The sequence below is a fragment of the Mangifera indica genome, chromosome 20, assembly GCF_011075055.1.
Source record: "Mangifera indica cultivar Alphonso chromosome 20, CATAS_Mindica_2.1, whole genome shotgun sequence".
NCBI lineage: Eukaryota > Viridiplantae > Streptophyta > Magnoliopsida > Sapindales > Anacardiaceae > Mangifera > Mangifera indica.
Genome location: NC_058156.1, coordinates 11,346,616 through 11,362,581, shown reverse-complemented (window position 1 = coordinate 11,362,581; position 15,966 = coordinate 11,346,616). Strand labels below are relative to the sequence as shown.

The window sequence follows — 15,966 nt, the reverse complement described above, 5'->3', positions numbered from 1 at the left end:
TGTTTATCACTTATATTGTCCTATTTTATCTGTTTTGTAAGAGACAGAACTGAGTGATGGTTGCAGTGCGAAGTCTCGACAGACATGAGTGATAGAGGGGCATTTATGTCATTTCCATGTTTCCCATATTTTTGACTCTATTACTATTATCTGTTTTTATCAATTGAATATTGTAATTGGGATCTGAATTTTATTATTACGTGTAGTAGAGACATCATTGAAACGTTTTCTGCAATATTTTAAATAAGGATATCTTGGTTTTAAACAAAATTTAGTTATAGTTTTAATTTCTTCTTATTTATTTATTATAAAGATATATGTTTTTATCATCAATAATAGTAATATTTTATTTTGAAAGATAATACTTTTAGAATGAGTGATACAAAGTAATGTTACAATTATTATATCAATAATTGGGTTGAGGGGGTAATGTTGCCCGTAGGAATTGTTGTGTTTAAAATTTGAAACAGTACCCTTCAGCTATTGCTTGCTTGTTTGTTAAAGTGAACTTCTTATCACTGAAGTATTAAAAATTGGATCAATTTGGTTGTATTTTTTGAGAAAAAACGGTTACGGTTTAATGTTTTTTAAGTTATATCGGATTGAATCAGATTAAATTGAGTGGTATAATCTATTCATATGATAATATATTATATTATGGCTTAACTACTCATACTTGATGCATATGCTTAAGAAATTGGACAATATTGAGCTTAGATCCCATTGTAACGGTGAAGGAAACAACTTCATTACATATACTCACCGCAGCTATAAAATTATAATATTAAAAACAATGCTGACTAACAATGGCAACTTAAAAATAGCTGACTTCACATACTAGGTTTTTCAAAGCTTCCCAGACATGGATTCCCCCGCCCGCCTATGTGTCTGACCTCCATTTCTTGGAATTAATTTTGGGCAGAACACCTCATCAATTACATCGCTAGAGTAAATTAATTTATGTTATACACTGAACAACTTTGTTAGAGTCAAGCCAATTAGATGTAGATAAAAAATTAAAAGCTAAAAACTCTCTCAGAGTGATTTCAGATCAATTCGGTGATGTTAAGTTAATCCAATCATAGTTAAAGTTAAGTTAAAGTTGAAAATTTTAACACAATTTTAATTTAAATTGGGTTGGGGCAAAGGTTTTGATCCAATATCCCAAATTGACACCGTCATTAACAAGCAGATAATGTAGCATCAAGAAATTAAAAAAACTTAAAATATTGGTCAGGCTGTAATGGGGAAAGAAAAACCTTCATTAAATATTTTCGAAGCTGGTATCAGGTATCAGGTATAACATTACAATCAATGCTGACTCTAACAACAAAAAATTATCAAGTGGCAGCAAAAATATATAAATTCACAGGCTGACTTTGCAATTTAGGGGGTGTTTGGTTAAAGTTTTATAAATATTACTCTGATAATCTATTTTTTATTAATTATGTTATTTTGTTTGATTTATCAATAATAAAATATTATTGATAATTTTTTATTATCAATACTGATGTAACACGTAATATATATGGTAATTTGATTACCATATTTACCTTAGACATTAAAATATTACTAAGATAATTTTAATTTTATTATAATTATATTTTTATTTATTAATTTTTTAAGATAAAAATAATTTCATTTTCAATTAATATAAAAAATAATCTAAAAATATTTTAGAATAATTATATTCAAGGATATTTAAGTAAAATAATATATTAGTATTCTTTTATTACCTTTAATCAAACACAATAATTATTTATACTTATCCATTTTATCAAATTTTATCAAACACGACATTAATTTATATTCAGTAATTTCTAAAGTAATTTATTTTCAAAGCAATCTATTAATTTTGATAATAAATTATTACCCAAATTAAACGCCCTTTTACCATTTTGAAAGTTTTCCAAACGTTGATTCCTCTGTAGGCCTTGCTGTATGAGCTCCATTTCTTGGGAATTTAAAAAAGGCCAAAACACTTTTTCCCACCCAAGGTTTAGTCTATTATCAAAACTCCTAGTAACTAAGTTTCAAAAACTTAAATGTCCACCCATCCTCTAAATTCTATTAAAATTCTCTTTTAATTGTGACGATAAATCTATATTTTATTAGTAATATTAAAAAATATATAATTTTATTTTATTTTTCCTTAAGTTTTGAAAATTAATAATTTCACTCTATCTCAACTTTTCTAACTTGACTTCTTCCCCCCATCCCTAAGGTTTTTTTTTCTTCCTCTCTACCCATTATCTCCGTATTTGACGACTTTTCTCTTCTCACCATAAATCTTTGTTAGCTCTCTCTCTCCATCAATGCATAAAGACAAGACAAATCATATCTCCTAAACATGGTAGTTGATAGTGTATCATATCATGTATCAAAAATCAAAATTTTTATATCAAGTATTGTATATTGTATTGTATAAGATACCTTTTAAAAAAATAATATAATAAAATAATAAAAAATTTTGATTAACAAGTAATCATTTTGAAAAATATCACAACAAACAACTTTAAAAATTTTATAATTTCTTATATATACCTCTATTACATTTTTATTTTCTCCAAAAAATGTATATTGATAATATGTATCATATTGTAAGATACATATCGTATTATATAATACATTCATTGTATCATATAAATTTGATATACCTTAAAATACGTATCATTTTCTATCTATATTATATCATATCGTAGTATACTAATAATTATCTCTAAAGTTAAAATTTTCAAATAACAACATAATAAAACGAAAGTGCCATGAAAGGATGTGGACATGATAATGAGTAGAGTGTAAGAATTATGGCTTATATGACATTGAAATTGTCTTTGCCATGCATTTGTCGTTTACATCTATCTTTAAACTCAAATGTACTTATTTATTTGTCATATTTAACAAATGTATACACTAATGTATAATTCTCACAAAATAATTCTAATTCATTTGTTTGTGAGATATAGGTATATCATATGTATTCTTCAAAAAAAAAAAAAACAAAGAAGAAGAAGAAGAACGAAGAAGAAGATCAATACGTCATATTTGTCTATGCAATGCCAGAACTCATTTTTTGCTTCTACACATAAATCACTATTGTTACTTTCCTATGCAATCGAACAAATTTAATTTAAACTATAAATTAAATCAATAATTTTTAATAGAAAAACATAAATTTCTAAATCATGTTCTAATACCACATGTAAGTCATAATAATTATATTAAAATAGAAATAATTAAACATTAAACTATCATTTAAGTAAATCGTAATTATATTCAAGGAGAGACAATTAAATATTAAACTATTATGCCCAAAAATCCTAAAATTTCCTGCTTTCACATAAATTAAAGATAAAAAAAATATTTTGATCCATTATATTTTGAAATGTATCAAACATAAAGATAATTCATAAAGAATTTAAAAAATGTTGATTTTTCTCACTTGACATATTGACTAAATGATGGATAAAAACAATTTAAGCTTTATCAATCTATAAATTGTTACTATTAGTTGTGTGTTAATTATGTACTAATATATTGTCAAGAGTAGAGAGATGATCAATTTTTATTTATAGTGTTAACTATGACTTCCTATCAAAAGTCACATACTTATAAAAGATATATCTTTTCATCATATAAAGTCACTTTTTTAATCATAAAGAGTCACTTCTTTTTATTATAAAAGGACACATTTTTTCATCATAAGAGTTATATCTTTATATTAGTTGATAAAATTTAGATATGAAAAATCTTATTAAATATATATTATTTTTTCAAATAAATACTAATATATCTTGATAAAATAAACTTTCAATGTGCCATGTGAGATATAATTCTTACATAGAGAAAATGGGAGAACCCAATTATGAAAATCAAAATTAAGCACACAAACATGAAAAAGCCAATGTGGTAATTGTCAAAATTATATAATTGTAATGGATCGAGACCCCAAAATCATTTCCCCTTACTCTAATTTCTTTGATTGATATCTTCACTAAAACAAAAAGAGTAATACTATATGTATAAATAAATTATACAAATTTATATGATAGCATGTAATTAGATGATTTTGAAATAAGTTAAAAATAAACAATCACAACACCTAATCATAAGTTATCATCTCAATTTATACAGATAAATTTGTATAATTTATTTGTACGCATAATTTTATTCAAATTAAAATAGTCATTATCTTGACATTCTTTAACCACATCATCATTATTTCAACATTCACCCTAACATCACAGTAGAAGAACAACATTTATCAAAAACATCTTCTCAACATTTACCACATCAACATTTATCAAAAACATGTAAATCAAATAAAGTAAAATTAATAATAAAATATTGATCTCACAACTATTATATTAAGTAAATCAAAAGTTTAATTTTTATATAATACTGATTAGTTTCGAACCTATACTCCATGCTTGACACCCCAACCTTTGCCATTTGAGGTATCTGTTGGGCTAGGGTTCTAATAATATTATTGTAAGACTTATCAAGTGGTAAAATATTGTATTAAATCTAAAATTGTTGAAACAATTTTGTCTCTTCCAAGTTCCATCTTGGATTTCCCCTTGTTACTATTTAGAAGTTTATAATGGACCAGGTCACTAACTAATCTAGGCAAATTCAACAAAAAATATTAATAATAAATTTATTAAACAATAAGAGGCAGTTGAACAATTTGAATAATTGGTAAACATAGATTTTAATATGGAGCACCCTAATATTTAGGTTCATATTTATCTTGTAATTTTCAACAATATGACACAAGAAAAATTAAGTTAAAATTGAGTTTTTTACATAAGATTTAATTTAAGATAATCCAATAAAATTTAAAATTGAATCAGATTGTATTTAAATTGACATAAAGATAATTAAAACTGACCTGAATATTTAAAGAAATGTTACTATAGTAGAATTTATTAGGGATATATTAAAGAAACGCTAAAGAATAAATATCAACAATAATGGAAATTCTTATATATTATATTTATTTGTATCTTCGTATTGTTATAATTACCCCAATTATTGTTGATTCTATTTAAAATTTTATTGATTATATGCAAAGTTGTAGAAGCACGTGATGCAATGAAATTACTCCAATTATATGCAATGAAAGAGATTATTAAAATTATGAAGATGCAATTATATGAAAATTATGATTGAGTTTTGATTTACCTTTAATTATCAATTATGTAATCACATAATGATACATTATTATTTATACACAAAAATTGTGAACATAACATTAATCTTATTTTAAATACTAAATATTTTTTAAGACTCCAAGATTAAAGTCTTCGTTTTATATATACTGCCATGTTGGATGACTATTTAAATGGAACTCTTTCATATATTTTTAAGAATGATTCACATTTTCCCACCCAAGGTTTAACCTTAAAACCCTTTTTCACCTCTAGTTGGTATTAATAACATTTTTCTACTCAAAATCAAGCATAAGTAACAATTTTCCATTCAAAATTAAATTATGTTCATAAAACAGCAGTATGAGGAAGTGATTTAATTAAATTATTTTGATACAATATTACTCCGATTATTTTTTATTTAATTTGAAATTTTATTTTGTGTTTTAAAGGATCTTTGCATGTAATTTTTTTGACTATTTGTAAATAAAACAAAGATTTTATATTGTGTGTTTTGATATCCATAGATTGAGGCAATATAGATAAAAAAAAATAATATACAAAAACCACTAAGAGAGTGATTTTAGGTCAATTCACTTATGTCAAGTTAGCTCGAACGTAGTTCAAATGGGGTTAGAATTGAAATTTTTTATACGATTCTAATTTAAATTAGCTTAGGACTGAAGGTCTCTTATCCGAAAACCAAATTAACATGGCGCAAATACAAACTGCGAGTTCTAGAATAAATTAATTTAGATTGTACACTGATCATTTTGTTAGAGTCAAGCCAATTGGATGTAGATTATTAAAATTATTATTTTTATCATTTTAGATACTAAATATTTTGCTATAATCAGGATATCTTGTAAATGAGAAAGACAAAGATGTATTATTATTTTAAATACTAATATTTGTTAAGACTTCAATATTAAAGTCTTATTTTAAATATACTGTCCATGTTGGATGACTATGTAAATGGAACTCCCTTTTCTTTTTTTTTTAGAGTGAATTACATTGTTGTACAAGGTTTGGCCTTAAAACAATTTTCTAATATTTTTTCACTCGAAATTAGACTATATTACTGAAACATGTTAATAACAAAAGAAAAGCTTATGAAAAGAATATTGGTACTGAAGATTTCGTCTTATTCAGAAATGAGAAAAACATTGGCTCTTAAATAGCCTTACATAACAGCTTGACCAAGAAATAAGCAACCCACGTCTAACAACTCCTAGAGACGTGGAAAGACTAAAACAAACAGAAAATACCACCCTTAACAATAGGGATATTATTTGACTAGATAACAGAACAACTCAACATTTTCCTCCCTTAAACTGAATGCCTTAAGCATCAGTTTATATCAGTTTCAGAACAAACTCCTAAGGCTGCTCTCAACTTTAAGAAGACATCTAACTTCAGAGGTTTGGTCATTACATCAGCTAATTGGTCTTGTGTGCTGCAATAAACTAATTCTACAGAACCAGCTTTTGTGAGCTCTCGAAGAAAATGGAAACGCACATCTATATGTTTACTACGACCGTGCATTACTGGATTTTTTGACAGCTTAATTGCAGAACTACTATCACAATAAATAGCAGTTGTCTGACCTTGACTCAAGCTCAATTTATCCAGCACTCTTTTCAACCATACTGCCTGACATGCACATGAAGCTGCAGCAATGAATTCAGCCTCAGTGGTAGATAAACTAACAACTGGTTGTTTTTTTGATAGCCAAGATACAGCTGCTGAACTCAATAAAAAAACATAACCTGATGTGCTTTTTCGATCTTCCAAATCCCCTGCATAATCGCTGTCTGTGTATGCAACAAGTTCACTATTTCCTCCCTTCTTATAGAAAATTCCAAAATCAAGCGTTCCTTTCAAATATCTCAGCACCCTTTTTGCTACTTGTTGATGAAGCTCAGTAGGATTCTCCATATACCTACTAATAAGACCCACTACGAACATCACATCCGGTCGAGTAGCTGTGAGGTACATGAGACTACCAACAATCTGTTTAAAATGAGTCTTGTCTACCTTGACACCTTCTTCATCCTTCACGAGCTTACAACCCGGAACAATCGGATTATGAATTTGTAACACCCCAGGTCCAATAACCCGGCCCACTGTTAAGATATTGTCCACTTTGGACACACAGTCCATCATGGGTTTGCTAATGGGCTTTGCAACCCAAAACGCGTCTTAACAGTTAAGGAGCTCACAGACTATTTAACCAATTCAATTCTCCCACCACTAACCAATGTGGGATCCATAGACAGAGCACACACAGACCCAGCATCTCTCCCGTGCTTTGTCGATGTGGGATTCGCCTAGGGGTGTCACATACACCCCCCCTTACGGGACTCAGCGTCCTCGCTGAGGTTTGCCCCACCATCGTTCAAGAGGACACGCGGAGTTGCTTCTATCCATTTCAAACCTTTGCAAAACCTCTAATGCATATTTCTTTTGACTAATAAACACACCATTAGATTTTTGCAACACTTCAAGACCCAGAAAATACCTCATTTTGCCAAGATCAGTCATGTCAAACTCACATTTCATAGATTTTTTAAACTCAGAGATCATCAAATCATCATTTCCAGTAAAGATGAGATCATCAACATATAAACTTATAATTAAAATTTTACCTTTTTTTGCTGCCTTGATAAAAAGAGTATGCTCATAATCACATTTCTCAAAACCTGCCTTTATGAAATAAGCTTCTATACGGCTGTACCATGCACGCGGTGCTTGCTTAAGCCCGTAAAGTGCCTTCTTTAATTTATAAACCTTGTGTTCATGTCCTTTTTGCACATAACCACAAGGTTGTTCAACAAAAATTTCTTCATTCAGCTCACCATATAGAAACGCAGATTTTACGTCAAGTTGATAGATGACCCATCCTCTTTGAGCTGCAAGAGCCACCACCAAACGAATTGTTTCCATACGTGCCACGGGTGCAAACACTTCTGTAAAATCTACACCTTGTTGTTGAGAATATCCCTTCACTACAAGCCTTGCCTTGTACTTGTCAACTTCTCCACTCTCATTAAATTTGGTCTTGTAAACCCACTTTACTCCAATTTTCTTTCCACCTTCAGGTAAATCTGTTAATTCCCATGTGTCATTCCTTTTTATTGCTTCCATTTCGACATTCATGGCTTTCCTCCATTTCTCAATTTTTACAGCATCTTCAAAACGAATAGGATCAACAGACGTAAACATAGCCAACTGAGTTTCATTTTCTTCTTCAGAAAGTCTTTCTCCTGTTTCGTAGTCTTGCATCCAAACTGGTGGTCTCCGACTCCTCCCTCTATTCGAACTAGATGAATTCTCTACAGCCAAAGAATCAGAGGAGAAATCCTCCTCTTCTTGTACATTATTATCAAGATCAGATTCACCCCTATTTCTATCAATTTCAGCTACTTCCTTCTCTTGATCACCCCATTCCAAGTCACAGACAATATTTTCCTCATACTTCGTATCCCAATCCCAGCCCTTGTCTTCTTCGAACATAACGTCTCTGCTTATTATGATCCTTTGGGAAATAGGATCATAAAGTCGATAAGCCTTCGACTCCTCACTAACTCCCAGCAAAACACAACTCAAACTTTTATCATCCAGCTTTGTTCTTTTATTATCAGGTACATGAACATGAGAAAGACAACCAAAAACTCTAAAATACTCAACTGAGGGCTTGACTCCACTCCAGGCTTCTTCCGGAGTCTTATTTTTGATGGCCAAAGTCGGACTTCGATTTAAGACATGCACCGTCCAATTGATTGCTTCAGGCCAGAAGGTTTTAGGAATCTTCTTTTCTGAAAGCATACTGCGGACCATATTCATAATGGTTCTGTTTTTTCGTTCCGCAACTCCGTTCTGCTGCGGCGTGTATGGAGCTGTCAACTGTCTCTGGATACCATTCTTATCACAAAAATTATTGAATTCTTGTGATGTAAACTCTCCTCCTCGATCAGTACGCAAGCCTTTAATTGATGCATTTGTCTCATTTTCAACACGAATTTTAAACCTTTTGAAGATATCAAAGGCTTCTGTTTTTTCTGTTAAAAAGAAAACCCATGTTTTTCTACTGAAGTCATCAGTAAAGGTAAGCAAATACCTTTTCTTGCTATTGGAGATAGGTTTGATCGGTCCGCAAATATCAGCATGTATTAATTGAAGAATTTGTGATGCTCTCCAGGTGCTTTGCTTTGGAAACGAACCTCTTTGTTGTTTTCCTACTAAACAGTCCTTGCACAGCCTTGAAGGAGACTTTAGTTGAGGTAGACCATTCACCATTTTCTTTTGTTGAAGAGTTTTTAAACCAGCGAAACCCAAGTGCCCATATCTGCAATGCCAAAGTTGTACCTTATCCTCAATAATTGAGTGAAAACAAACAGATGATAAAGGCTGAGATATTGCTTGTAGTATGAACATTCGTTTTTCAGACATCTTCGTGTCCATGATCAATCCTCTCTCATGATGAAACACTTTGCACCTTCCATGTTGAAACATAATAGAAAGCCCCTTTTCTTGCAATTGTCCTATGCTCAACAAGTTGTTTTTCAATTCCGGTACATAAAACACTTCTGTAATAATCTGTGTTGTTCCATTCACTTGTAGCCTCACGTTGCCCTTTCCCATTACAGCTAAGCTTGTGTTGTTGCCTAGCATCACCGAATCTCTGAAACTCTCATTTAGATCTGAGAAATATTCCTTCATTCCACACATATGATTGCTACATCCTGAATCAAGGTACCACACATCTTCTTTGTTGTCTTTGTTTCTATCCATGCACGCCATCAACAACATTTCTTCTTGTGTCTCTACATAATTTGCCTCATTCTCCTTACTTGGACATTCCCATTGAAAATGCCCAAGTTTATGACAATAGTAGCATTCCACTGTGGCTTTGTTAAAGTTTTGTCTACCTCTTTCTCGTCCTCGTCCTCTGCCTCTAACACTTGCACGACCTCGACCACTTCCTCTTGACTGATCTCCATGGGTGACCTTCAAAGCATGTTCTTCTTCGATGTGAGTACTCATACGTTGTTCATGTACAAGTAAGCTACTTTGCAATTCGTCAATGGTCAAAGTGTCTATATCTTTAGACTCCTCAATAGAACAAACCACATAATCAAATTTGGGAGTCATAGATCTCAAAATCTTTTCAATGACAGCAACATCTCCTTTGTTCTCACCATTTGCTTTCATCTTGTTTGCTATTGCAAGTGTACGAGCAAAATACTCATTTACAGATTCTCCTGCTTTCATGTGAAGAGCTTCAAATTCCTTTCGAAATGCTTGCAGCTGTGCACGCTTGACTCGAGTTGTTCCTTGATATTTTTGCTTCATAGAATCTCATATGTTTTTTGCTGTATCCTTATTAAGGATCGTTTCCAGGATTGAACGATCTAATGCTTGAAATAGATAGTTTTTCGCCTTTAAGTCTTTCAGCTTCTGATCTTCAATGTTCTTTCTCTGTGCATCTGTAAGCATTGCACCTTCTGCTGCTGCAGGAATTCCAGTCTCAATTAAACCCCAATACTCCTTTGAACGCAAGAAGTTTTCCATGAGCATTGCCCAATGATCGTAGTGCCCATCAAACTTTGGAATTGATGGCTGCACAAATGAACTCTCTGACGTCATTGTTGAAGATTGCTGCTTCAAATTTTAATCAGGCCCTGTGATGGAGCTCTGATACCAAATGATACGAACCTCAGGAGAACCACACCTCAAAAGCTAGCTGTTGAGATGGGAGAGCCCAAGGCCATAGAAACCCCACACTAGTTGCTCATACTTTCCAATATGGGATCCAAGTCTCATACCTTGCACTTGGGATCTTAACTTACCACCACGCTCCGCAGCCCCGGCGCCCACGCGGGCTGGCTGTGTGCTAGCTCCCTGCTAGCCCCGGGCGAACACTACAATGCCAGCGTCACCACCCGCACCGTACGATTGCAACTGAAAGACATGGTGATGGCTCTGATACCAAATGTTAATAACAAAAGAAAAGCTTATGAAAAGAATATTGGTACTGAAGATTTCGTCTTATTCAGAAATGAGAAAAACATTGGCTCTTAAATAGCCTTACATAACAGCTTGACCAAGAAATAAGCAACCCACGTCTAACAACTCCTAGAGACGTGGAAAGACTAAAACAAACAGAAAATACCACCCTTAACAATAGGGATATTATTTGACTAGATAACAGAACAACTCAACAAAACAACATTATGAAAAAATAAAATTATTATTTCATCTTTATTATTTTATTTTTGAAAAATTACCATATAACTCTAAATGGACAAAAATTAAAAAAAAAGTTTTAAATACTCAAATTGTATAAAAAGTATCTTATTTCATTTTCTTTTTCACCCACACTTTTTTTTTTTTTATAGATAGGGTGTCTTTGTCGACTTGAAATTAAATCAAATCATATTCAAATTAACATCAAGATAACTTGAACTATTTTGAATTAACCTAAATGTTAAAAGAAATATTACTGTGGCAGAATTTGTTAAGAATATACCGAATAAATGTTCAGGAACATGTATAAGCAATAGTTAAAATCCTAAGATATTGCCGATAATTGCATCTCATAAAGTTGTAGTTACTTCTATAATTCTTGATTTTAATTAAAATTTTATTTCATGTTTTAAAGGTTCTTGGCATGTAATTTTTTGAACACTTTGCAAACAAGACAGTTTTTATATGATGTGTTTTGATTATAGTAGGGGGTGGTAATTTAGAAAAAAAAATTAAAATATTAGAAACACAGTAATTTAAGGTCAATTTGGGTATGGCAAGTTAACCCGAACCATAGTTTAGATTAGATTAGAGTTACAAATTTTTTAATAATTTTAGTTCATATTGAGCTAAGATTGAAAGTCTCCAATTTGAAATTCAAATTTATATGACACAAATATAATGTGAAAATCCAAACTGCAAATTCCATGACAAGGTAATTTAGATTATACGCTGAACATTAATTTACAGTCAAGCCAATTGGATGTATTATTATTATTTTAAAACTATTATTTTTATTATTTTAAATACAAAATATTTTATTATAACGAGGATATCTTGTCAACGAGAGAGACATGGATGTATTATTATTTTAAATACTAAATATTTTTTAAGGCTGCAAGATTAAAGTCATAGTTTAATATATACTGTCCATGTTGAATGGCTATTTAATTGGAACTCTTTCAATTTGTTTTTTTGGCCAAAATGACTTGTTCTTACTCTAATCTTCAGTGAAAACTCAAGGTGATTTTAATTAACTTTTGAAAACCTAAATACCTATCAATTTATTAGTTTTGGCTATTATAATCAAAGAAAAAATTGACATTTAAAATTTTTATTTAAATAAAGAAAGAGTTATTTTTCTCCTTAGTTTTAAAAACTAATAATTTCTCCTCTAGCATAAGTTTAAAAAATTAATTTTTCATCCATACTATATATAGTTTTTAGGGTTTGATATTTTAGAATGAACAACTACCCCTCTCAAACTTTGAAACATTGCATTTACACCTCAAAAACTTTATTCCATTTTTCTGACATTCTTCTCTGGTAGTATTTCCTCCTTGGTGGTTTCTTGACGTGGAAACCACCGAAAATTTGATCGAAATGGTCAAATTTTCACAAACGAATTTGTGACACATAGATCTGTGCAACGATTTGTGTGTTGATGGACACACAGATTCATGCTAAAAATTTGACAATTTTGATCAAATTTTTGGTGGTTTCCACACCAAACAACCACCAGAGAAGGAGGGAGATGCCGTCAGAGAGGAACGTTGAGAAGAACAGTCATTGGGAAGATGGAATGAAGTTTTTGGGGGTAAATGTAATGTTTCAAAGTTTGAGGGGGGTGACTGTTCATTTTAAATAATAAAACCCTAAAAATCATATATAGTGAAGGTGAAATATTAATTTTTTAAAATTAAGACAGGGAAAATTATTAGTTTTTAAAACTAAGGAGGGAAAAAAAATAACTTTTTATTAGCTTAAATAAAAATTTTAAATGATAATTTTATTTCTAACTGTAACAACCAAAACTAACTGATGAGTTGGTATTTAAGTTTTCGAAAGTTGGTGGGGGTTACTTTGGGTTTTCATTATACCTTGGGTGGGAATAAATCTTTTGTTGTCTCACCAGCATATGACCTTAAAACACTTTTCACTCATATGCTCTATTCAATAAAACTATGTGTATTCACTTTGGATATATAAATATATACATATTTATATATGTCATCACATGGTTGACTGATTTTAAATAAGGATAAAATAATACTCAATCATATGATGACACATATAAGTGCGTATACAATTATGTACTCAAAATGGATACACATAATATTGCTCATTGACATTAATAACACTTTATCGTATAAATCCAAATGTAAATAATATTTTTTCACTTAAAATTAAATTCTATTAATGAAATAACAACATGAGAAAGTAAAGTTACCATTTTATCATGACTATATCATTTTTTCAAAATTATCATATAACCTTAAATTAACAAAGATTAAAAACAATATTTTAAATATCTAAATTATACAAGAAGCCTTTTATTTTTTTTTCTTTTTCACTCTTACCCCTTCTTCCTCTCTTCTTATAAATAAGGATATCTTTGTCATATAATCATATATAATTTTTAGAAACATTAGGGTCTTTTTATTTGGGGGTAATAGGAAATTTGGAAAAAAAGATTTGGATCTTTTGAAAATTTCAAAATATCATTTTGCCCCAATAGTTTAAAAATTGACTACACCTTAAAAAATTAAATAAAATATAACAAATTATGATTATTGAAGTTTCAAAATATATAGAGGTTTAAAAAGATTTCAAAAATTGATATGTGAGTTTTTAAACATTTTTAAGGATTAAATTATCATATTTAAAACATTTAGAATTAATTAGAAAATTATTGTTTTTTTTTTTCAAAATTATTGGATGTTAAAATTATTATTTTAACATTATACCGTTAATTTTTTCAAACAGAGTGTTATTTTATGTGAGAAAATATTATTTATGTTAAATAGGAGGGAAAAAATATTTTAAATCCAAACCTTTGTGAGAACATGTTATGTAATTTTTTTTTTTTTTGGATAGTAAGATAACATGTACCAAGTTCTCTATAAAAATGAAGAATGCGTTCCTTATTCTCTGGCACTACAATATTTGCAATATTGTTAACCACCCCGATCTGAAGAAAAATTGTAGAATGGGCATCAACAGCTTGGAAGATCAGAGGTTGAAGGGGCTGCAGGATCTGGCGGCGGTAGGAGATGTCGATAAATTATTTTCAGAACTTATGAAGGATCTATATGTTTGGCGGATATTGATAAGATACTATTTGTGACTACTCCCTTACACACAGCTGTAAGCCAAGGAAAGATCCATTTCGCCATGGAAATACTAAACTTAATGCCATCATTTGCTTGGAAGCGAGACCATCTTGGGCGTAGCCCCCTCCATTTGGCTTTGGAAGGGAAGCACCTGCAGAAAGGGCTGAATCCTTGTGATCCGGATTTGGAGTTGAAGTACCAGAAAATTGTATCATGGTTGATAAAACATGACAGTGAGCTTGTCCGTGTTAAAGCAAAGGGAATGGTTACTCCTTTGCACTATGCAGCTCAACTAGATGATGAATCCAGTTTGGCTGAGTTTTTGCATGTTTGTCCATCATCAATAAAAGATTTGACTGTTAAATCTGAAACTGCCGTCCATGTCGCCATAAAAAACGCGAGTTTGAATGCCTTTAAAGTGTTGTTGGGATGGTTTCGATACTTCAACAAAGAAGAGATGCTGTACAGTAAGGACGAGGACGGAAACAATGCATTGCATACTGCAGTATCTGCAAATCAACCTGAGGTGAGCATCCGATTTGACTTGTCATTTTCTTTACATAAACTTCTAATATTTCCTTATCTCCTCAATAATAAAGGTGGTGAAGCTGTTGATTGGATGTATGAAAGTGAATATAGAGAACAGTAATGGTTTGACAGCTTTGGACATGTTCTACGAACGCCAAGCTCAAGGTTTGGTAGATGCAGCAGTTGGGGACATTCTACTTACTGCTAAAGCTAAAACTGCATCTGAACTCCATCCGCCTTTAAGAGGTTCAGAAAAAACTTCGAAATTCAAAAAGTTTTCTGATGCCTTATCGTGTTCAGATATAATTTTGAGAAAATTATGGCTGCTTCACCTAAGCGTAAATGAAGTTCCTCTTAAAGTGCGAAATATACTACTTGTAGTGGCAATTTTGACCGCCACAGCTACATATCAAGCTGCTCTAACTCCCCCCGGAGGATATTGGCCAGATGACGGCAAACTGCAGCCTGCAGCGAACAACACTGGTATCAGTAACACCACCACCGCCGCTATCAGTAACACCAACACCACCACCGCTATCAGTAACACCACCACTACCGCTATCAGTAACACCACCACCACCATCTTTAGTACAGAGCCTTCTGAACAACACCATGCAGGGAATATGATTCTGGGGTCTACACAACAATTAGTTTTTGTGATCTGTAATTCATTGGCTTTTTTTACGTCTGTGTGCCTAATTTCGATTCTCGTAACTGGCCTCCCATTTTGCAGAATCATTCTCACATTGATTTCTCTGATGGCATTATCGTATTATACTTCTATTCTTGAAACTTTTTACTTCACCGATAGTGTCACTGTAAGGATTTCGTTTATCATTTTTATGCTTGTAAGTGTTCTTACGGCAAATTATATTCCAAATTTTTTAGATAAATTAAATGCCTACAAGGACCCAACAGCCTAA

The 15,966-nt window shown here is 31.2% G+C and overlaps 1 protein-coding gene across 1 annotated transcript; it reads left to right on the top strand.

Moving 5' to 3' along the window:
• Positions 1–14,576: 14,576 nt before the first annotated feature.
• LOC123204361 (ankyrin repeat-containing protein BDA1-like) lies at positions 14,577–15,966 on the top strand. Its single transcript, XM_044620965.1, has 2 exons — positions 14,577–15,041; positions 15,115–15,966. Exons 1-2 carry the CDS (start codon positions 14,577–14,579, stop codon positions 15,964–15,966), a joined length of 1,317 nt encoding a protein of 438 aa, XP_044476900.1.

Coding starts and splice junctions, on each gene's coding strand:
- LOC123204361 (XM_044620965.1), top strand. CDS start 14,577: ATGGAAATACTAAACTTAATGCCATCATTTGCTTGGAAGCGAGACCAT. Junction 15,042..15,114: donor TATCTGCAAATCAACCTGAG/GTGAGCATCCGA, acceptor TCAATAATAAAG/GTGGTGAAGCTGTTGATTGG.